Source organism: Pseudophryne corroboree, chromosome 4 (assembly GCF_028390025.1).
Source record: "Pseudophryne corroboree isolate aPseCor3 chromosome 4, aPseCor3.hap2, whole genome shotgun sequence".
NCBI lineage: Eukaryota > Metazoa > Chordata > Amphibia > Anura > Myobatrachidae > Pseudophryne > Pseudophryne corroboree.
Window position 1 is genome coordinate 377,582,199 of NC_086447.1, and position 24,780 is coordinate 377,606,978.

General features: G+C 45.3%; 1 protein-coding gene across 6 annotated transcripts in view; it reads right to left on the bottom strand.

Moving 5' to 3' along the window:
- Window positions 1–24,780, bottom strand: part of ERICH1 (glutamate rich 1) — a 254,498-nt gene that overhangs the window by 38,805 nt on the left and 190,913 nt on the right. For 4 of the 6 annotated variants that reach the window (XM_063916657.1, XM_063916658.1, XM_063916659.1 and 1 more), the window contains one exon: window positions 6,561–6,661. The exons of 1 other annotated variant lie outside the window; for it this stretch is intronic. In XM_063916657.1, coding sequence (XP_063772727.1) covers window positions 6,582–6,661 — 80 coding nt within the window. In that variant the 3' untranslated portion in view covers window positions 6,561–6,581. Of the gene's footprint in view, window positions 1–6,559; window positions 6,662–24,780 lie in introns of those variants that run through there. One more of the 6 variants, XM_063916660.1, reaches the window with a different exon arrangement.

The following is a 24,780-nucleotide window of genomic DNA, read 5'->3' on the forward strand; positions in this document are numbered from 1 at the left end:
TTTCATCTACTCTGCCTGATAATGACTGGCATTTAGCTTCTTTGCTCTTGCCTCTTTTACCATCCTGCCCTGTACCGGTTTTCTAGGTCAGAGCCCCTGTGTCTGCATTACCTTTACATCCTGTCTTTAGCCAGGCTAGTTATATTGTCTCTGTCCTGGTATCGTGACTTGCCTAAATGGATTCCCAACAATGTTTTTGCGAAATCTTGGGACCAACAAGTAATAAGGGCTCATACCAAATTACCAGGCCAAAAGAACATGTTATATCTGACTCCTGTAAGTAGTTTCAGAAGGTCTTCTTATTGTTGCTACCCCCATTAACCTTTCTGTTATATATTTGCTTCTGTTTAACCTTCTTTAAACGCCCTACTTATTATCTGCTCTTACTCTGACCACATTTTCAGATAAGCTTTTCTTATCATTACCCACTGAGTTTTCTTTAAATCTATATGCTGTATGAAGGTAGGAGACATACAGAAAATTTGTGCAAGAAATAGGTTGTACATTTCCAAAAGGAATCAACAGCAGATAATAAAAGACAAAATCATATTGTAAATAACCAAAAGTTAAAATACCAGAGAATACAAACAACATTAGAGTCAATAAAAGTTACCAAACTGGGATGTGGTCAAAATACCGGCAATCGGGATCCCGACTGTCAGAAAGTACTGGCCTTGGGGTTAGGGTTAGGCTGTGGGAAGGGTGGACAGTTAGGTTTAGGCTGTGGGAGGGGGAGGTTAGTGATAGGCTGTGGTAAGGAGTTGATAGGGTTAGGCTGCAGGAGAAGTAGGTTAGGATTAGGGGTAGGGTAAAAATACTTACACTTGCTGTGATCTGTCGGTATTCTCCTGGATCCCACTGCCGGAATTTCATAACCAACCTGTCAAACTATCATTTTTAGTGTAAAACAGCCCATTGAGTTTTTTGTCACACTGGTATGTATTTGAGGAACACCTGATTTGCCGTCATGTCTTACTGTATATTGTTTTTCGTAACTATTGCACTTTCACAAAACTGTACTTACTTGCAGAGCCGGCCTTAGCTATAGGCAGGCTAGGCATTTGCCTAGGGCATTTAAGCATGTCTAGGGGCATCCAAGCATGTCCCTGCAGCATCTCATGCTGAGAGGGACAGTCCGCAAACTGTTACTTATAAATGTATTCAATCAGTACTTGTATACACTGCTGTTTACATTTGTCAAAAAAAATGCACACTGTGCCTTAAACTTCCTCTGACATGCTTGAATGCCCCTGACTTGTGAGACCTCAGACAGACAGCAGAAGCCCAGTAAATGCAATTCCTGGACCTGTGACATTTTCACTGACTATATAAGGTTATTACTGGATGGCTTCTATAACACGTGTATTTTGGAAGACTGCTTCACAGAAACCTGACATCACCTATACTGCTTGTGCACATGGGGGAGGGGGGCCCTGCCATCCTGTGTGTGTCCCTTATCCCTGTGCAATTCCCAGGTGTCTGCAGGGACATAACATGGGCAGTGTTCTCCCCACACTTTATTTCCTAGTCAGTCCATGCCGTATAATTCCCCTGCCATCTAGCACTGTAACGTGGTCAGTAAGTTGCGTTGTGCTATTTCTATATGAAACATCAGTGCAGCGTGACTTTTGGACACATCAGACTGGAGGGCAGAGCATTTAGCTCCCACAGTATAAAGTAAAGGGCATGCAGTTAACGGGAGTAACAGACACCAGCAAACACACTGAATAGTGAAGAGAATGGACAGTTTCTACATGTTTGATACTGATCTTTTTGTATAACCAGCAAGTGTGGCAGTATATGTGTATTATGGGCATTACTAATGTGGGGCATATGTGTAAGGTGCATTACTGTGTGGCATTATGTGTATTATGGGCATTACTAATGTGGGGCATATGTGTAAGGTTCCTTTACTGTGTGGAATTATATGTATTATGGTCATTACTGTGTGGCATTGTGCAGAGTTGAACTGGCCCACAGGGTAACCCCCCGGTGGGCCCCACTACCTGAGCGTTGCAGGTACAGATGCAGAACTAGCGGCGGAGCTAGGGGGCACCAGACAAAATTTTGCCTAGGGCATCAAATTGGCTAGGGCCGGCTCTGCTTACTTGACTATTGTAATTAACTCAAAACCGTTTCACTATCTGTCCATACATGTTTCCAGCACTCTCCCAACACTATTCAGTATCCCATTCAGTATGACGAGTCAGTGCTTCAGACCAGGACTACCAAGTTGGATCAAAACACACACACACAAATCTTTAAAGACTAATATTTACTCACTTCCTTTACAGTGAGACAATGAGACAACACAGTAGGCTGAACAATAAAATTATACACGGTAGAGTCACATTATTATGTCCACCTCCTACATTTGACGTCGGCAGTGTGTAGCCCACAAAGCATATCACGTGCCGTAAGCTGGCTTCGTGGGTATATAAGGTTTTGCGAAAGGCCATCTGCACACATATCACTCGTTGCTGTCATGGGTAAAAGGGGTGATTTATCAGAGTTGCAAAAAGGAATGATTATCAGCTTTTGGGCCAAGGGTGGCAGTATTTCAGAAACAGCGCATGCTGCTTTGGTGAAAGTATATCCTGACTGCACAAATGGAACCATTGTGAATAACAGACGTGTTACAGACGTGAAAACTGCGGAGTACCACATGCCATTAATGTGAGAGGTAAAAGTCGGCTACAAAGGTGTGTGAGGGCCAACTAACAAACTACAATGGAGCAGCTCATTGTCAAAACGAACCTGTAGGCTACAAGACGTGTGTCTAAAACAAGAGGTCAGCCCGTCTAGCTGCTGTCTGTGCTGCACACGGCGGTTACACTAAGGCTATTAGCTGGTGGTCATAATAATGTGACTCGACTATGTAACTCTTGCAACTTAAGTAATGTAAACAAACTATTGCATTCTCAACATTCTGCTTTATGTTATACTATTCAAGTTTCCATGATTCTGAACCAATTTAAGTTTTAGCACCTTGAGTGACAATTGATGAAAGAGCCAACTGCCGTCGATAACCGAGATCATAAGATTTTAGGAACTTGAGATGTAAAAATGTATTTGTTTATACAGTTTTCAACGTATTATTGTTAAATACACAATAAGAGGTAAGGTTTAATTCACAGCAGCTTTGTTATCTGTGTCATAGCTTTATTGTATATGCAAGACTGTTCCAGCTGTGTCGCTGTGGCTAAGGATTTGCCATATGGTGTGAGAGCAGCAGTGATCCAGCTCACCTCTGGCCCTGCTGCTTGAGAAGTTATTATCTCATTCTTTTCATGTTTTCTTACTTTTAGGCTTCACCCAGAGAGGCACAAAGTAGGTAATTTTAAGAGAGATTTAATGGAATACAAAACGTTGCAGGAACCCATTATGCCAACTACAGCAGTAACATTTGCATTTGAAAATAGACGGCTTCATTCCTACTGTTTAGTACGCCATCTAGCACAAAAGACATGGCTAAATAGAATTTACACATAATGGCTTAAAAATAAACAAAGAATAAAAGAGAAGTGACTATATATATATTTTTTTCCTGCGTCATTAAACAACTTGTGACTATACATCAGTGACATTGGAAAAGTACCGCAATATGTAACCTGTACAATCAAACTTTTATTTTCCATAAACCTCATTCAGGGTTTACACAGCATTTGTACGTATCGGCATAAACACCAGACCAATAATATGCAAATAATAGTTTTGACGTTTCCCTCATTGTAGATGCCTGCAAGCGCCAAGTCACCCAGTTACTGCGCTCCTGCATGCGGTGAATCATTGAGCCTTGCACCTACCTTATGGCAGGTGCAGTGTCAGAACATAGACTTTGTAGCAGCTGCTGAGAATGCAGCCAGATATTGCCACCTTTCTGATACCGTCTGAATCTAACACAACAGCACCTATGTGCATGTACACTCAGGGTAACGCATGCACCATAGGGATTTTCAGGTCCTTTCACGCATGCACAGTAGCAAATAATCGCACAACTACAGTTCTTTACTTTTCTTGAAGCTGCCATTAATGATCTTTAGTTTGCCAAGGGTCATTAGACAACCATTTCAATCACATTCACATGACATAGAGGGCAAATTGTAATAGGGTGTGAGACGCCGGAGGAGAGGTAATTTTTGCGAGAATACCTGTATTTTAAAGCGGCAATCATTTACAAGGCAAAACCAGGTTGATTTTGCCCTGTAAATGATTGCCGCTTTAAAATACGGGTATTCTCACAAAAACTCCCGCACCCTATTACATTTAGCCCATGGTATAAGAAGAGGAGAGATTTAGAATTTATTCTCTTTCAGAGCAACCATCTCCGCTCTGCTATCATATATAGGCCCCCATTTATCAAGCCTTGGAGAGTGATAAATAGCACGGTTATAAAGTACCAGCCAATCAGCTCCTAACTTCCATGTTACAGGCTGGGTTTGAAAAATGACAGTTAGGAGCTGGTTGGCTGGTACTTTATCACAGTGCAATTTATCACTCTCCAAGGCTTGATAAATCTTGGCCATTGTACGGAGGTCTCCATCTCAGTTTAGGTCACGTTCTCCTCAGGAACTAGCTAACCTGCTTATCAATTTCATAGAAAACTTATAACATTAAAAACAAAAATACACTATTATGAGTTAGCAGCTGTATACCAAATTAGTATTTTTCCGATGTGATATTAAATAAACCTGGAACAAACTTTTACATGTATTTGCCCATGATGGAAAACGACCCAGAAATGGCACTGTGGCCTGACTGCCTTGTAGCAGAGTCCAACTTTCACACTCGCCACAGAGAGGTACTCACAATATCCCTGCCCTACTGACTTAGGAAGAAGCTCTCCCTGACACTCCACTGTTAGAGAAACTGCAGCAGAATAAAGAGATTTCTAGCATCTCTGTTGGCCCTGATCGCAGCTCCTGTCTCATCACTGTCCCAACTAGACCACAGAGCAGCAGTCTGAAGCGGTCACCAGCCTTTCCTACACAACCTCAGCTTGACCCTGTTACCTTCCACATGACATCTTCTGTCGCAGCCCTAATCTGTAAAGTGGGTGTTATGCCATCCTGCAAGTCTGTACTGAGCAAGAGATAGCGCCAACTTATTGTTATGGGCTAGATTGGGAACCCATTATCCCAACAAGGCCTTTGCGGGCAGCTTCTGGGTAAATGTTATTTTGGTTAGGCCCTGTTCTCAACAGTACCCTCAGGGCCCATTGCGCCACTGTGTCTCTTTTACCACCTTTTCCTGCTTTGAACTCTTGACCACTAGGGCCCCCAGGCCAGCTTCACATTAGTGTAACCTCTACACAACCCAGGCCTCCACACTATACACTTGAGCATCCTGCAAACCTCAGTTACTCCCACTATCACTACTGTCCCACTTACTTACAACTCCCATTGTAAGCTCATACAGGCAGGGTTCTCTACCTTACATTTCACACAGGGTTGGACTGGCCCACAGGGGTACAGGGGAAACCACCGGTAGGCCCCACTGCCTGAGGGCCCACTCCTTCCTCTAGGGATCAGGTTCCAGGCTGTGCACTTGTATTATACATGGGAGATACGTTGCAGTACACTGCACAAGACTATTGTGTATACAAGCCTCTGTGGGGGGTGGGTCACACCCCTTTTGTAGGTTGACCACACTCCTAAGATGGGCCCCTATCACTGTATACCCCCGGTGGGCCCTTCATGCCCCAGTCTGACAATGATTTCACATCTATCTACTCTGTCTTCCTCTGCTGCCCCTCTCATGGCTTATGCTGAATTGGTTCTAAATGTGTTTTGGACAAGCTACATCCTTTCATCTTATTCTGCAGAACTGTTATATCTATGTCTTATGTCGAATTCAACTGTCTGAAATGTGATTTAATACTCACCTAATGTGTGATGTTACAGTAATGCTTGCACTTAAGCTATGGTTATCTGTAGTGTAGTGCACTGTAATTCTGAAATGTTCTATGTCTACCCCTTGTATTGTGCTGCAGATACTGTGTGACACCTTACAAGTAAAGGATAATAGTAATACAAGATAATAGTAATGAAAGGTAATAATAATAAAAAAATTACAACACCACCATGTACTGAATTTTCCTTATGTTCCAAGCAGAAAGGAGGTTCTTTAAAAAGAGACACTCATAAACCTCATGTTCGTTTAGTTTTAGTCTAAGAAATCATCAGTCTACAGTACATGGGCTAACTTTAATAATTAGTGTAATACACACACACACACACACACACACACACACACACAGCAGCAAACTTTCCTTTCTCTGAAATGTTGCGTGACACAGAACAGCTTATGGTAAAGTAGATAACAAGCTTACATAACAAGCCTATATAACGTTTAGCATCGTAAGTCCTATTAGCACATTTGTGAATATTACAGGAAGCCTGTTCATTATACAGATGCATTATATGTTTAGTGGTCCTGAAATAAGTGTGGATGAAAGATGGAGAAGTGAAACTTTATGTTTGTGCAACATATTGATCATTTACAGTATATGGTTTTGTAAATGACAATCAAAAGGAACGTACAGTACATAAAAACACGCCAGAAAAAGATTCAGAAACTGGCTATATTGCATGTTTTGCCTTTATTGGTAAAATATTCGTAATCCAGTAGTAAAACAAAGAACACAGTGCTGTTGTATGATCTGAAAAATAAAAATAAAGAGAGTATTAATAAGCAGATGTAGCATACACTTCTGGTACACATATTGTACATGTACCTCTCCCCTGCAATGACTTGCTCTATTGGCTACTGTCCACGGTCATAAATCGCTTTTATTAAAAACCATAATGTTATTGTTTTTCTTCATGAGGAATAAGGAGCAATGTGAGCTTCTGCTTGCCCTCCAACTATTCTGCATCCTAATTGAACAAGATCATAAGCCACCTATGTATACATAAACTATCATTACAAACAGGTTCAAATCATGAGCACGGTGTTCTGTGCATGTCAGCTGGCAGGTGTGTGTGATCACAGAGAACCCCAAAACTAAACACATTTTCTGCAAGAATCCTAGCACTATCCTGGAAAATACTCAAAACCAGACACTTCGGACTTGATTCTGAGCCGGACATAGGCAAGGCCGCGTCTCTTGCTGCAGATGCGTCTTATGCTAATGTCCTGGCTAAATTAATCTAATCTGACACCCACTTGTGGGCAGTGTCTTGAGATGGTGCTTTTCGTCTCGAAGCATCTTTATACATACCACCGGTCGCACCATAGCGGCTTTCACCAGCCCAACGGTAGGTTCAGTTTCTCAATCTGAGTATGACATCCAACGTAAGCGACTGTGCGCCTTTGGACGCAGCCACTTTCATCTGTCATCCCACTGTCAATGCCCACTAATATCCACTGACCCTGTGTCCATTTCTGTGCTGCTGGAATATTTGTGGAGCAAGATGTCTAACCAGAGAAAATGCCTCCTAAAATACCTTTCGCCGCATGATTCACGGCATGAACAATAGGTAAAACAATGTAAATGCTTGAGTACTCGGAAGTGTGATTTTATTTAAATAATACATTGTTGGAACACTTGAGCTTCCCTTATCACCTCCAAAATAGACGCCATACAGCACAATGATTCCTAACAGAGTTTGGACAGTAACAGCAAAACACATATGGAGGAGAATACAAGGTGGTCTGTTTCCTTATCTCTCGGTCTAAACCCATCAGCTGAACTCTGCAGCATTTATGCATTTTCAAGAACAATGAAGATTATCCAAAATACCAACATGCATGCCACAACCTCTTTGTACAAAAGTGGCAAATTCATTATACATAAGAAATCAACATAACTTAAAATAAATGTAACACTGTTTTCTCCTACATGTAATAGATTACAGGGTGTGTATCTACAAATCTGATAAGGTGACTAGTAATTGTTAATCACTATAAACCTCCTGTACCCTTATAGATATGTGGTCAGCCAGTCAATGGAATTTATGCAAATTCAGCTTGATCAATTTTCTGCTGAAATTAGTTATACCCAATTACTAAGAGACAAGTTATGTGTCAGAAATATATACATGCAATACATGTGATACATAAACTTTAGACACATAGGTAGGAATTAATTTCAATGCAACAGACAAGATGTGATGTTTCAGAAAAGAACATCACATCTCATACACATCGCAACAGATATGTACAGGTACAGTAGCGATGTCGGTGGTACCATAACTGGCAAATAAGCGCACAACAAATAATTGCAACGATTATCGGTGGTACATCCCTAGTGACTGAATGCCACCCATCAATATAATCCTGTATTAATCTATAAGCATTAATTTACATATTATTTTAAATATATTTCTAGCTGCTAATAGTTTGGCTTAGTGACAAGTTTGGATATATGGGAGCTGGGAGGTTTTTCTGATAAGGAAATAGTAAATTTATAGAGAGCAAGCAGACTGGGAACAAACCGCTCTCTCCAAGTTACCCGATAGCCTGCACTGCAAGAAGACACGGAATGGTCTTCTAGTACCGATAATGTAAATAGTTATGCAAAAGGTATTTCTGAGATAATGCACAAAAGGTAAACAAAAGTGAATATAAGGTGATGCTGAACCAAACAAACATAATACATGAAGAGAAACCAACAGGATGTATACTTGAAGTTCATGTCTAATACAAAATAATGGTTCATGCTTTGTTCTGGGAATACACCAAAATGTCCAATGCATATCAAGCAGCGTACATCTTGTGCTTTTACACTGGTTCTCTGCCCATTTCTTTCTTGGCAGTGGTCTCTCTTGGTTTAATGTTTTAAAAAAGCAGAATACTTAACTCCATTACCGTTTCAGCTACAGACCTTCAATGGGAAAGTGCATAAGGTTAGCTAGGGTTTTAAGGGTTTATAAGAAGATAAATCATTTCCCTTAAAAGGTGCTGACATGCAAGATTAATATTTATCTGCAGTACGTTAAGATCAAGCTTTTTATTATATCATAAGAACATACTATATAATAAGGTCTGCAGATCATCTGTCCCTCTCCCCGTTGTGTTTTCTATGTAATTATGCTAATTGCACACAAATAATTTAAGTGAAATTGTTAACTTGTTTGTATTAGTCTGCACTTACTGAACTTCTTGCCAGATTTATTCCCCTCCCACAGTGCTGGAGTACCATGTAAATAAGAGATTATTATACTAGTTGATGTGCCCGGTTTCAACCAGGCAAAGGTTTGCTGGGCGGAACATTCTACCCCCTTTTTACCCACTTAGGAATCGAATTTCGAAAAATCCCTGCTTAGTGTGTGACTGCAAATAACTATCACAGTTTCCCGACGACCCAGCATATGACATGTTTGAGGTCACCCAGCAGATGCAAAGAGAGAACAGTCACATTTTCCAGAGCACAATGGTGATGCTTTGTAAAGGGCATGCAGATGTTTTGCCACATAACTCCTAAACTAAGCAACCAATTCCAGTGCCAATATTGTTTCTGCAAAGCTACGAACCAAGACCTTTAATTTGGTATACGATGTGCCCTGCGCAGACAACGGCATCATAGAAAATATGTCACTCATAAAAGTCATCCTTCTGCTATTAATATATAGATGTCACTCATAAAAGTTGTCCTTATGCTATTACTATATATACACTTATACTGTACCATAGGACAATGGCACGGGACTAGCGTGGAAGATTAAGGCAAGATGCATCATCTCATGATAAAATGGAGAGAAAGACCACTCTCCAAGCGATGATGCATCTCGCCCTAAATATTGTCTCTATAAGGGGTCTATTTACTAAGCCTTGGATGGAGATAAAGTCGACGGAAATAAAGTACCAGCCAATCAGTTTCTAACTGCCATGCCACAAACTGTGTTTGAAAAATGGCAGTTAAGACCTGATTGGCTGATACTTTATCTCCAACCAAGGCTTAGTAAATAGACCCCTAAGTGCTGCATAATAAGTTCTAAATAAAAAAAATAAAAATCCTTACTAAATAAATGTACCTATGTATGTAGGTAGATATACTACTCTTGGGTATGTGGCTGTGTTCTGATATATGCATGAGGCCGAATGTGTTCAAACACCTAAGGCGCGGGTATGTCAGAGCACCACCGCACACCCAACAGTGGTATATTTATATTATAAATGGTCTCCTGTTGTGACAAAATAGGGTGAAACAGACACAGAATAGGAGGAAAACATAGTTCAGAATAAGCTGTTTAATTTCAATTATTTTTAATTAACAAAAATTTAACTGGATAACAGTGAATAAATGTTTCTGTCAGAAATTAGTATGTTTGTCACTGAGAAAGAAAGAAAAATGACAAAGCGCCTGGTTTACCCTGTCAAAATAGGATTTGAATTACCTACCGGTAAATCCTTTTCTCGAAGTCCGAAGAGGATGCTGGGGTCCACATTAGTACCATGGGGTATAGAGGGGTCCACTAGGAGCCACTGGCACTTTAAGAGTTTAATAGTGTGGGCTGGCTCCTCCCTCTATGCCCCTCCTACCAGACTCAGTTTAGAAACTGTGCCCGAGGAGACGGACAACTTCGAGAGAAGGATTTTACAGATAGTGGCGAGATTCACACCAGCTAACACATACAAGGCAAACCAAGCTAACAAGCTTGAAAACTCAGCAACAGCTGAATAACATAACTGAATCAAGTAAGAACGCAGTACTTAACTAAGAAACAAGCAGTACCGACCAAGTAACCACTGCAGGATAACGAAGCACTGGGAGGCGCCCAGCATCCTCTATGGACTACGAGAAAAGGATTTACCGGTAGGTAATTAAAATCCTATTTTCTCTTACGTCCTAGAGGATACATTAGTACCATGAGGATGTACTAAAGCTCCCAGAACGGGAGGGAAAGCGCGGAGGCTCCTGCAGAACTGATTGACCAAACTTTAGGTCCTCAGAGGCCAAAGTATCGAACTTGTAGAACTTAGCAAACGTGTTCGACCCTGACCAAGTAGCCGCTCTGGAAAGTTGTAAAGCCGAGATCCCCCGGGCAGCCGCCCAGGACGAACCCACTGAACGAGTAGAGTGGGCCTTAACAGATTTTGGACACAGCAATCCTGCCGTAGAATATGCATGCTGAATTGTGAACCTGATCCAGCGAGAAATCGCCTGCTTAGAAGCAGGACACCCAATTTTCTTGGGATCATAAAGGAGAAACAGAGAGTCCGATTTCCTGTGACGAGCAGTCCTCTTCATATAGATCTTTAAAGCCCTCACAACATCCAAGGACTTTGACGGAATTGAGGAGTCAGTAGCAACTGGCACCACAATAGGTTGGTTGATGTGAAAAGCCGACACAACCTTTGGAAAGAACTGCTGACGTGTCCGGAGCTCAGCTCTATCTTCATGGAAGATCAAATAGGGGCTTTTACAAGACAAAGCCCCCAACTCCGACACACGTCGAGCAGAAGCTAAGGCCAACAAAGTGACAGCCTTCCATGTGAGACACTTGACTTCAACCTCCTGTAGAGGCTTGAACCAATCCGACTGTAGAAACTGTAACACAACGTTAAGATCCCAGGGTCCTGTAGGCGGCACAAAGGGAGGCTTGATGCGCAGAACCCCTTTCAAAAAAGTCTGAACCTCAGGGAGGGAAGCTAGCTGTTTCTGGAAGAAAATGGATAAGGCCGAAACCTGGACCTTTACGGATCCCAACCTCAGGCCCATATCCACACCTGCTTGCAGGAAGAGGAGAAACCATCCCAGTTGAAACTTCACCGTAGGAAAATTCTTAAATTCAAACCAAGATACATACTTTTTCCAAATGCGATGGTAATTTTTAGACGTTACTCCTTTCCTAGCCTGTATCAGGGTAGGAATAACCTTGTTCGGAATGCCTTTTCGAGCTAATATCTGGCGTTCAACCTCCATGCTGTCAAACGTAGCCGCGGTAAGTCTTGATAAGCGAACGGCCCCTGTTGTAACAGGTCCTCCCGAAGGGGAAGAGGCCTCGGATCTTCCAGCAGTAGACCCAGAAGATCAGTGTACCAAGCCCTTCCTGGCCTGTCCGGGGCAATGAGGATCCACTCTCCTGGATGGAGATCGTGTCTGCTGAGGAAGTCCACTTCCCAGTTGTCCACTCCCGGAATGAAAATTGCTGACAGCGCCAATGCATGTTTTTCTGCCAAGAGGATGATTCTTGTTACCTCTGACATTGCAGCTCTGCTCTTCTTTCCGTCCTGACGGTTGATGTAGGCCACCGTCGTTACATTGTCCGACTGTACTTGAATGGCACGACCTCGCAGAAGATGCACCGCTTGGAGAAGACCGTTGTACACTGCTCTTAGTTCCAGAATGTTTATTGGAAGACTGGATTCCAGACCTTACCACCTTCCTTGGAAGGTTTCCCCTTGAGTGACTGCGCCCCAAACCCGGAGACTTGCCTCCGTGGTTAGAAGGATCCAGTCCTGAATCCCGAACCTGCGGCCCTCCAGAAGGGGAGACACCAGAGGAGTGCAATCCTTGCTTTCGGTGACAGATGTATTCTCAGGTGAATATGTAAATGAGACCCCGACCACTTGTCTAGGAGATCCAGTTGGAAGGATCGAGCGTGAAATCTTCTGTACTGTAGAGCCTCGTAGGAGGCAACCATCTTCCACAGAAGGTGAATGCACTGATGAACCGATACCCGGTCTGGCCTCAGGACATCCCGGACCGTTTGACTCACCAACGCTTTTTCTTCCGGTAGAAACACCCTCTGCACTTCCATGTCGAGGATCATCCCCAGGAAAGACAATCTCCTTGTCGGCTCCAAATGTGACTTTGGAAGGTTCAGGATCCAACCATGTTCCCTGTACAGACGAGTCGTGAGAGCAGTGGACTGCAACAAGGTCTCCCTGGTCGACGCCTTTATCAGCAGATCATCCAGATATGGAATTATGTTCACTCCATGTCTGCTGCGGAGAACCATCATCTCTGCCATCACCTTGGTGAACACCCTTGGTGCCGTGGAGAGACCGAATGGCAGTGCCTGAAACTGATAGTGATTGTCTAACAGTGCAAACCTGAGATAAGCCTGGTGCGGCAGCCAGATCGGAATGTGGAGGTACGCAGCCTTGATATCCAGGGATACCAGAAACTCCCTTCTCCTCTAGGCCTGAGATCACTGCTCTCAGAGACTCCATTTTGAACTTGAACTCCCTCAGATAAGGGTTTAACGATTTCAAGTTCAAAATTGGTCTGACCGAACCATCCGGTTTTGGTACCACGAAAAGGTTTGAATAGTAGCCCCTGTTTTGCATATGCGGTGGAACTGTAACGATGACCGCTGACCTTTCCAATTTTTGAATGGCTTCCTGTAGGACAGCCCTGTCTGTCAGTAACGCTGGCAAGCCTGATTTTAAGAATCGGTGAGGCAGGAGTTCTTGTAACTCCAGTCTGTACCCCTGGGATACAATATCTTGCACCCAGGGGTCCAGGCCGGATGACACCCAGACGTGGCTGAAACGTCTGAGCCTCGCACCCACCAGACCGTCCTCCAGGCTGTACGGTCCACCGTCATGCTGAGGATTTTGAGGAACCAGAAGCAGGCTTCTGATCCTGGGAGCCTGCAGGTGCAGGCTTTTTGGATTTTGCACGCCCACCTCTAAAGAAAGTGGTAGGGGGCTTGGACTTTTTTGTCTAAGCGGTCCAAAAGGACTGCGATGCAGATGAAGAAAAGGGTTTCTTCGCAGAAAGTGTAGCTGAGGGAAGAAACGGTGACTTACCCGCGGTTGCCGTGGAAATCCATGCATCCAACGGTTCCCCAAACAGAGCCTGACCTATGTATGGTAGGTTCTCCACACTTCTCCTGGATTCTGGGTCCGCCGACCATTGGCGTAGCCAGAGTCCCCTGCGAGCTGAGACAGACATGGAAGATATCCGTGCATTCAGCATACCCAGGTCCTTCATGGATCCCACCATGAACCCCGCAGAATCCTGTATGTTACATAAAAACAGTTCAATGTCACTTCTATCCATTGTATCTTGGGGGTATATTTACTAAGCAGTGATAAGAGCAGAGAAGTGAGCCAGTGGAGAAGTTGCCGATGGCAACCAATCAGCATTGAAGTAACATCTATTATTTGCATACAATAAAATGATACAGAGCTGCTGATTAGTTGATGGGGAAATTTCTCCACTGGCTCACTTCTCCGCTCTTATCACTGCTTAGTAAATGTTCCCCTAAGTCTTCTAGTAACGTGCCTGACCACTTTACTATAGCTTTTGAGATCCATGCACAGGCAATAGTAGGCCTTAACGCCACCCCTGAAGCAGTGTATATGGATTTGAGCGTAGTGTCAATCTTACGATCAGCCGGTTCTTTTAACGCGGTAGATCCAGGGACAGGTAAAACCACCTTTTTTAACAGTCTGGAGACAGAGGCGTCAACTACGGGTGGGTTTTCCCATCTTTTCTATCCTCCTCAGGGAAGGAAAAAGCAACCAGAACCCTCTTGGGTATCTGGAATTTTTTCTCCGGGGTTTCCCAGGATTTTTCAAATAAAGCATTTAATTCTTTAGTTGCATGAAAGGTTAGCAAGGCTTTCTTATTGTCTGTGAAGTAAGCCTCCTCAACCTGCTCAGGTGGTGTGTCAGTAATGTTTAACACATCTCTAATGGCCTCAATCATGAGCTGCACCCCCTTAGCCAGGGATGCCGCCCCCCTCAGCACATCCCCATCACCGTCTGCCGTGTCAGAGTCGGTGTCCGTGTCATCTTGCATAATCTGGGCAAGTGCACGTTTCTTTGGGAATATGCTAGGGGATTGAGAAGGAATAGGAACAGAACCTGACCAAACAGCCATAGAATTCTTTCAAACCTGAGTTTCCGTCTCAGTATGAGCTACCCTAGTAGAGATCTGAGAGATCATTCCCTTAACAGAAGTCAGGCATTCTGGCTCATTGATAGGAATCTGAGACAATGCATTACATTCCTGGGTACATGGAATGGATTCTTCTGGGGAAGAAACATCCTCTGCAGCATAAGACACAGAGTCCCTGGACATGGTTATGTGAGAAACATACACCACACTCACACAGGAAAATGTCAGACACAGTTTTTCCCCAAGAACTTTCAGAGAAACACAGAGCTTGGAGCCAGCACACACGCTTAAAAAGGTAGATATAACAAAATACCTGGTGCTGACTGTGTACCCTTAATAGACCACACAGGAATTTACAGCCCCCCCCCCTCTCTTTTTACAACCCCTCGGTACCGCACAGAATAGCTGGAGTCATGTGGAGGGACAGCTCTCCCTGTCAGCGTCTGTGGCTGGATCTGCAGGGTTGAAAATTGCGCTGAACGCTGCTGGGTCCGCTCTGAGGAGGAGCTCCGCCCCTGAAACATGGCGCTGTTTCCCACTTTTGCCTCTTTATACTGGCCTGAGGTATGGTGCTGGCAGCGTTACCGAGGTCCCTGACAGCCTGAGTAACCAGTGAAGGGTATAGGCGCTGGCTCAGGGCGCCCCTCATAGCACCGCACTGTGTACCGCTGAGCCTCCGGAGCGCAGTACACCCTGTTGCTGCCATCTTCACTCGCCACCGGAATCTTCTGGCTCTGTTAGGGGGTGGCGGCATGCTGCGGGAGTGAGCGGTCGCCTGGGGTGGCTAACAATCATCAACCTCAGGAGCTCAGTGTACTGCCAGCAGCCTCCCTGTGCCTAAATTCTAATTAAAAAAATAAAACTAGAAAAACTCCTATGGAGCTCCCCTAGCTGTGACCGGCTCCTCCGGGCACATTTTCTAAACTGAGTCTGGTAGGAAGGGGCATAGAGGGAGGAGCCAGCCCACACTCTCAAACTCTTAAAGTGCCAGTGGCTCCTAGTGGACCTGTCTATACCCCATGGTACTAATGTGGACCCTAGCATCCTCTAGGACATAAGAGAAAATCTCTTTACCTACTATCTGTGTCAGAGAGGGGAATACTCAACCAACATGTCTGGGGAAGCCGCTGATTGAGTGATTAAAGGCGGGGAAACGCGTTACATTACGGCCCCTACAGTGTCTGGACTACTGACAGAGAGCCGACCTGTATGTGCAGGAAACCATATCTTCCCTCCGTTTCTATCTGGAGCCCCAAGCCGTAGCTGTGCTTAAAGGGTTCAACCAGAAGCCAGGAGCATCCTAATAAAAAGCGGTATAAAGCACTTATGGACACTGCAAGATAAAGAGCCTTTATTATCACTATGCTGTGATATTTCCAGCTAGAACATACTCTCTGTGCACAGAGTTTTAAAACTGCAGCGCTGTAGTCGCCAGTGAACCATCATAATCAGCATTAAAGTGATTAATATTTGCTGTTATATGGACAAATCCTTAAATAAGCCTCCTGGGGAGCAGTGTTTTATATAAAAGTTCATACTATATTGCACTTTATATGTTGTGGGTTCTTAATATGTTTTTTGTCCAGTCGACTGTGAGGTATATGATATTATTTTAATACACTGAATTTGTGTTTTTTTAATACTTTACAAGCACATGTGTCATTGAATTCTGTCTGTCAGGGAGGCAGGGATGTGCTTCTGTCAGGGAGGCAGGGATGTGAATCTGTCAGGGAGGCAGGCAGGGATGTGAATCTGTCAGGGAGGCAGGCAGGGATGTGAATCTGTCGGGGAGGCAGGGATGTGAATCTGTCGGGGAGGCAGGGATGTGAATCTGTCGGGGAGGCAGGGATGTGAATCTGTCGGGGAGGCAGGGATGTGAATCTGTCGGGGAGGCAGGGATGTGAATCTGTCGGGGAGGCAGGGATGTGAATCTGTCGGGGAGGCAGGGATGTGAATCTGTCGGGGAGGCAGGGATGTGAATCTGTCGGGGAGGCAGGGATGTGAATCTGTCGGGGAGGCAGGGATGTGAATCTGTCGGGGTGGCAGGGATGTGAATCTGCCGGGGTGGCAGGGATAAGCTGCTGTCGGGGAGGCAGGGATGTGCTGCTGTCGGGGAGGCTGCAATGTGCTGCTGTCGGGAAGGCTGCAATGTGCTGCTGTCGGGAAGGCTGCAATGTGCTGCCGTCGGGAAGACTGCAATGTGCTGCCGTCGGGAAGACTGCAATGTGCTGCCGTCGGGAAGACTGCAATGTGCTGCCGTCGGGAAGACTGCAATGTGCTGCCGTCGGGAAGACTGCAATGTGCTGCTATTCTGTCAGTAGTGTCTCTGTGAGTGATGCTCTTGTTTACTTGGATTTGGTTGCAGATGATGCTGTGACAGTTGGAAGCAAGTGTGCAGTTACATTAGGAAGTGTGCAGTCATGTGATCTAATGTGTCAAATCATGCTACTGAGCTTTCTGTCGTTATATCATGCAGATAGATAGATAGACAGACAAGATTCAGTATGATTTACCGGCAACCGACAGCGGCATCCCAGATGTCAGTATGCTGGAAGCGGGGCGAGCACAAAGTCCCCTTGCGAGCTTGCTGTGCTCGCTACGCTGGGGGCTCGGTGCGCTTGCCACAGGTTCTATTCCCACTCTATGGGTGTCATGGACACCCACAAGTGGGAAAAGTCCTGTATTCTGGCTGTCGGCATTGCCAGCTGTCAGGATTCCGGTGTCGGTATCCTGACCACTGGGATCCTGACAGCTGGCAAATTAAAGTATACCGATAGATAGATGAAAAGACAAGATCCACCTAGTGATAAAAGAGTAAAAGGATTAACTGCAGGTCCGACTATTATGACTGAGTGTGGTCAATGACTAGAAGCGCGTGGAGGTATGTGAAGAAAATGAGTCAGTTGCATATAAAAAACTGTCTCAGTCAGCCACACTGCAGGGGATACGGTTAATATACCGCCTGTCGGGATCCCGCCTTTCAGGATATCAACGCCGGAATCCTGACAGCTGGAGAAACGCTGGTGGTTGGAATCCCAACTGCAGTCCCATATTCCCACTTGGGTGGTGGGTCCTCGCCACCGGGCCCGAATCATGGCATGCGCAGGGAGCCCACAGGGGACTCACTACCTGGATTCCGGCTGACGGGATGCTGCTATCGGTATAGTGACAAGCTAGCATCCCCTTTGCCAGTCTTCAGTATGTATTCCCAATGCAGCAGTATATGACACTCTACCAACTGAGATGAGATAAAAGCAGAATCTGTACTATAGAGTGATGTATCTCAATTTGTACAAATAGTCTGCCCAAGGGCAGGAGGACTGATCATCTATCCCCGCAGAGACACGCTCCGCTGCGCTCTACATGATGGTGATCAAAAGGGATAATGCCATTTTGGGGGTAAGTTTTGCTAATGGAGGGGATCCATTAGCACTGGGCTGGTTAATACTCCATAAATTGTGTTTTGTCCCTGGTGGGATGGGGTTACAATGTTTAAATAGTGACACGTCACTGGGGGTTTAATGCCACAAAGGGAATCTATGGACACTGTTGGGCTTGGTGTAATTTTACAGTGGGAATATTTGGACAAGGGGAGGGGTGCAAGACATCCGCTAGTCTAAATTAAAAAAAAAATCAAACATTATTTCAAATACATTTCTAAAAAGATATTATTAAATTAATAAAAAAAATTTCAGTCAAGTGGTTAAAATACTGTAGTTTATCACTTTGGATAACACCTTCAACATCAATGGTGTCAGCATGTACAATGCAGACCCCATCTGTTACCTGAATCAGAGAGCTGGCCTGCTAATACTGTATCTGCAAGGAAAACAAGCACACTGCTAGCAAGCTTCCACAGAGACCTATTAAAACTATGAGCAGATGGAGTCAGATAATAGGGAAGAAAAACCCTTATTTTCTATATTTACCGGGCAATACTTTTTAAGGAATGAAAAAACATAGTGGTGTTTTTAAAGGAAATCCACTACATAACAACTAGTATGGATTTACATGACATGTAGAGACAATGTATTATGCATTTCTGAATTCTAGAAATTAAATAACTATAAAGATATTTTTTAAATATATATATATATATATATATATATATAAAACTATATATATATATATATATATATATATATATATATATAAACTATATATATATATATATATATATAAAAACTATATATATATATATATATATAATATATAATAAGATTTTACTTACCGGTAAATCTATTTCTCGTAGTTCGTAGTGGATGCTGGGGACTCCGTAAGGACCATGGGGATAGACGGGCTCCGCAGGAGACATGGGCACTCCAAGAAAGAATTTAGGTTCTGGTGTGCACTGGCTCCTCCCTCTATGCCCCTCCTCCAGACCCCAGTTAGAGAAACTGTGCCCAGAAGAGCTGACAGTACAAGGAAAGGATTTTGGTGATCCAGGGCAAGATTCATACCAGCCACACCAATCACACCATATAACAAGTGATAACAACCAGTTAACAGTATGACAAATAACAGAGCATCCGGTCAAACCCTGATGCAACCATAACTTAACCCTTATTGAAGCAATAACTATATACAAGTATTGCAGAAGAAGTCCGCACTTGGGACGGGCGCCCAGCATCCACTACGGACTACGAGAAATAGATTTACCGGTAAGTAAAATCTTATTTTCTCTAACGTCCTAGTGGATGCTGGGGACTCCGTAAGGACCATGGGGATTATACCAAAGCTCCCAAACGGGCGGGAGAGTGCGGATGACTCTGCAGCACCGATTGAGCAAACATAAGGTCCTCCTCAGCCAGGGTATCAAACTTGTAGAACTTTGCAAAAGTGTTTGAACCTGACCAAGTAGCCGCTTGGCAAAGCTGTAATGCCGAGACCCCACGGGCAGCCGCCCAAGAAGAGCCCACCTTCCTAGTGGAAGGGGCCTTAACTGATTTCCGGAGCGGCAATCCAGCCGCAGAATGAGCCTGCTGAATCGTGTTACAGATCCAGCGAGCAATAGTTTGCTTTGAAGCAGGAGCACCAAGCTTGTTGGAAGCATACAGGATAAACAAAGACTCTGTTTTCCTGACCCTAGCCGTTCTGGCTACATAAACCTTCAAAGCCCTGACCACATCAAGTAACTCGGAATCCTCCAAGTCAGTAGTAGCCACAGGCACCACAATAGGTTGGTTTATATGAAAAGATGAAACCACTTTCGGCAGAAATTGTGGACGGGTCCGCAATTCTGCTCTATCCGCATGGAAAACCAGATAGGGGCTTTTATGTGACAAAGCCGCCAACTCTGACACATGCTTAGCCGAAGCCAAGGCTAATAGCATGACCACCTTCCACGTGAGATATTTCAACTCCACCGTTTTGAGTGGTTCAAACCAGTGGGATTTCAGGAAACTCAACACCACATTAAGATCCCAAGGTGCCACTGGAGGCACAAAAGGGGGCTGAATATGCAGCATTCCCTTTACAAACGTCTGAACTTCAGGTAGAGAAGCCAACTCCTTTTGAAAGAAAATGGATAGGGCCGAAATCTGGACCTTAATGGAACCCAATTTTAGGCCCAAATTCACTCCGGACTGTAGAAAGTGAAGGAAACGGCCCAGCTGGAACTCCTCCGTAGGAGCATTCCTGGCCTCACACCAAGCAACATATTTTCGCCATATACGGTGATAATGTTGAGCTGTCACGTCCTTCCTAGCCTTTATCAGCGTAGGAATGACCTCATCCGGAATGCCTTTCTCTGCTAGGATCCGGCGTTCAACCGCCATGCCGTCAAACGCAGCCGCGGTAAGTCTTGGAACAGACAGGGCCCCTGTTGCAACAAGTCCTGTCTTAGAGGAAGAGGCCACGGGTCCTCTGTGAGCATTTCTTGCAGATCTGGATACCAAGTCCTTCGTGGCCAATCTGGAACAATGAGTATTGTTCTCACTCCTCTTTTTCTTATTATCCTCAGCACCTTGGGTGTGAGAGGAAGAGGAGGAAATACACAGACCGACTGGAACACCCACGGTGTCACCAGGGCGTCTACAGCTATCGCCTGAGGGTCTCTTGACCTGGCGCAATACCTCTGTAGCTTTTTGTTGAGGCGGGATGCCATCATGTCCACCTGTGGCAGTTCCCACCGACTTGTAATCTGCGCGAAGACTTCCTGATGAAGTCCCCACTCTCCCGGGTGGAAGTCGTGTCTGCTGAGGAAGTCTGCTTCCCAGTTGTCCACTCCCGGGATGAACACTGCTGACAGTGCGCTTAGGCGATTCTCCGCCCAGCGAAGAATTCTGGTGGCTTCCGCCATCGCCACTCTGCTCCTTGTGCCGCCTTGGCTGTTTACATGAGCCACTGCGGTGATGTTGTCTGACTGAATCAGAACCGGTTGGTCGCGAAGCAGGGTCTCCGCTTGACGTAGGGCGTTGTATATGGCCCTTAGTTCCAGGATGTTGATGTGAAGGCAAGTCTCTTGACTTGACCACAGACCTTGGAAATTTCTTCCCTGTGTGACTGCACCCCAACCTCGGAGGCTTGCGTCCGTGGTCACCAGGACCCAGTCCTGAATGCCGAATCTGCGGCCCTCGAGAAGGTGAGCGCTCTGCAGCCACCACAGGAGTGACACCCTGGCCCTGGGGGATACGGTGATTAACCGATGCATCTGAAGGTGTGATCTGGACCACTTGTCCAGTAAGTCCCATTGAAAGGTCCTCGCATGGAACCTGCCGAAGGGAATGGCCTCGTATGATGCCACCATCTTTCCCAGGACACGAGTGCAGTGATGCACTAACACCTGTTTTGGTTTTAATAGGTTCCTGACTAGTGTCATGAGTTCCTGAGCTTTCTCCATCGGGAGATAAACCCTTTTCTGGTCTGTGTCTAGAATCATGCCCAGGAAAGGCAGACGAGTCGTAGGAACCAACTGCGACTTTGGAATATTTAGAATCCAGCCGTGTTGCCGTAACACTTCCAGAGAAAGTGCTACACTGATCAGCAACTGCTCTCTTGATCTCGCTTTTATGAGGAGATCGTCCAAGTATGGGATAATTGTGACTCCTTGCTTCCGCAGGAGTACCATCATTTCCACCAGTACCTTGGTAAATATTCTCGGTGCCGTGGAGAGACCAAACGGCAACGTCTGAAATTGGTAATGACAATCCTGTACCACAAATCTGAGGTACGCCTGATGAGGTGGATAAATGGGGACATGAAGGTATGCATCCTCTATGTCCAGAGACACCATAAAATCCCCCCCTTCCAGGCTTGCGATGACCGCTCTCAGCGATTCCATCTTGAACTTGAACCTTTTCAGGTATATGTTCAGGGATTTTAAATTCAATATGGGTCTGTCCGAACCGTCCGGTTTCGGGACTACACACATGGTTGAATAATAACCCCTTCCCTGCTGAAGGAGGGGAACCTTGACCACCACCTGCTGAAGATACAATTTCTGAATTGCAGTTAACACTATTTCCCTCTCGGGGGGGAAGCTGGCAGGGCCGATTTGAGGTATCGGTGAGGGGGCATCTCCTCGAATTCCAGCTTGTATCCCTGAGACACAATATCTATTGCCCAGGCATCCAACTGGGAGTGAACCCACTTGTGGCTGAAATTTCGAAGACGGGCCTAGCTCCGCCTGTGGAGCCCCAGCGTCATGCGGTGGATTTTGTAGAGGCTGGGGAGGACTTCTGTTCCTGGGAACTAGCTGTGTTGTGCAGCTTCTTTCCTCTGCCCCTGCCTCTGGCAAGAAAGGACGCACCTCGGACTTTCTTGTTTTTCTGTGATCGAAAGGACTGCATTTGATAATACGGTGCTCTCTTAGGCTGTGAGGAAACATATGGCAAAAAATTTGACTTTCCAGCAGTAGCTGTGGAGACCAGGTCCGAGAGACCCTCCCCAAACAATTCCTCACCCTTGTAAGGTAAAACCTCCATATGCCTTTTTGAGTCGGCATCACCTGTCCATTGCCGAGTCCACAGGACCCTTCTGGCAGAAATTGACATAGCATTTATTCTAGAACCCAGTAGACTAATGTCTCTTTGAGCATCTCTCATATAAAGGACAGCGTCTTTAATATGCCCCAGGGTCAATAAAACAGTATCCCTATCTAGGGTATCCAACTCCTCTGATAAGGTATCAGTCCAATGCCGCTACTGCACTACAGACCCAGGCCGACGCGATTGCCGGTCTGAGCAAGGTACCTGAATGTGTATAAAAATGGACTTCAGGGTACCCTCCTGTTTGCGATCAGCAGCATCCTTGAGGGTAGCCGTATCCTGTGACGGCAGGGCTACCTTTTTGGATAAGCGTGTTAAAGCTTTGTCCACCCTAGGGGAGGATTCCCATCGTAACCTGTCCGTTGGCGGGAAAGGATACGCCATAAGAATCCGTTTGGAAATCTGCATCTTTTTATCTGGAGATTCCCAAGCTTTTTCACATAACTCATTCACTTCGTGTGAGGGGGGAAAAGTTACCTCAGGTTTCTTTCCCTTATACATATAAACCCTTGTGTCAGGGACAGGGGTTTCCTCTGTGATGTGCAACACATCCTTAATTGCTATAATCATATATCGGAGTGATTTAGCCAATTTTGGCTGTAACTTTGCATCATCGTCATCGACACTGGAGTCAGAATCCATGTCGGTATCTGTGTCAACAATTTGGGATAGTGGGCGCTTCTGAGACCCTGACGGCCTCTGCGACATAGGATCAGGCACGGGTTGGGACCCTGACTGTCCTGAGGCTTTAGCTTTATCTAACCTCTTATGCAAGGAATTAACATTATCATTTAAAACCTTCCACATATCTATCCAATCAGGTGTCAGCGCCGTCGGCGGAGACACCACATTCACTTGCTCCCGCTCTGCTTCCACATAGCCTTCCTCATCAGACATGTCGACACAAGCGTACCGACACACCACACACACAGGGAATGCCCTTTTTGAAGACAGTTCCCCCACAAGGCCCTTTGGAGAGACAGGGAGAGAGTATGCCAGCACACACCCCAGCGCTATAACCCAGGAATAACACAGTAACTTAATGTTAACCTAGTAGCTGCTGTTATATTGTGTTTTTGCGCCTAATTTATGTGCCCCCCCTTTCTTTTTACCCTCTTCTACCGTGAATCTGCAGGGGAGAGCCTGGGAAGCTTCCTCTCAGCGGAGCTGTGGAGAAAAAATGGCGCTGGTGAGTGCTGAAGAAGAAGCCCCGCCCCCTCGACGGCGGGCTTCTGTCCCGCTTAAATATGTATTTTCTTGGTGGGGGCTCATACAAATATACAGCGCCCAACTGTATATATGTTTACTTTTGCCAAAAAGAGGATCCAAATGCTGCCCAGGGCGCCCCCCCCCCCCTGCACCCTTACAGTGAACGGAGTATGTGAGGTGTGTGGAAGCAATGGCGCACAGCTGCAGTGAAGAACGGAGTCTTCTGCCGCCGATTTGAAGTCTTCTTGCCTCTCATACTCACCCGGCTTCTGTCTTCCGGCTCTGCGAGGGGGGCGGCGGCGCGGCTCTGGGATCGGACGGCGAGGGTGAGATCCTGCGTACGATCCCTCTGGAGCTAATGGTGTCCAGTAGCCTAAGAAGCAGGACCTAGCTTCAGAGAGTAGGGCTGCTTCTCTCCCCTCTGTCCCACGATGCAGGGAGTCTGTTGCCAGCAGAGCTCCCTGAAAATAAAAAACCTAACAAAATACTTTCTCTCAGCGAACTCAGGAGAGCTCACTGAAAAGCACCCAGCTCGTCTGGGCACAGATTCAAACTGAGGTCTGGAGGAGGGGCATAGAGGGAGGAGCCAGAGCACACCAGAATCTAAATTCTTTCTTAAAGTGCCCATGTCTCCTGCGAAGCCCGTCTATTCCCCATGGTCCTTACGGAGTCCCCAGCATCCACTAGGACGTTAGAGAATATATATATATATATATATATATATATATTTATTATTATTTACTTTCCTTCTTTCTTTATTCCAAGTCTTCTAAGGAGTGCACT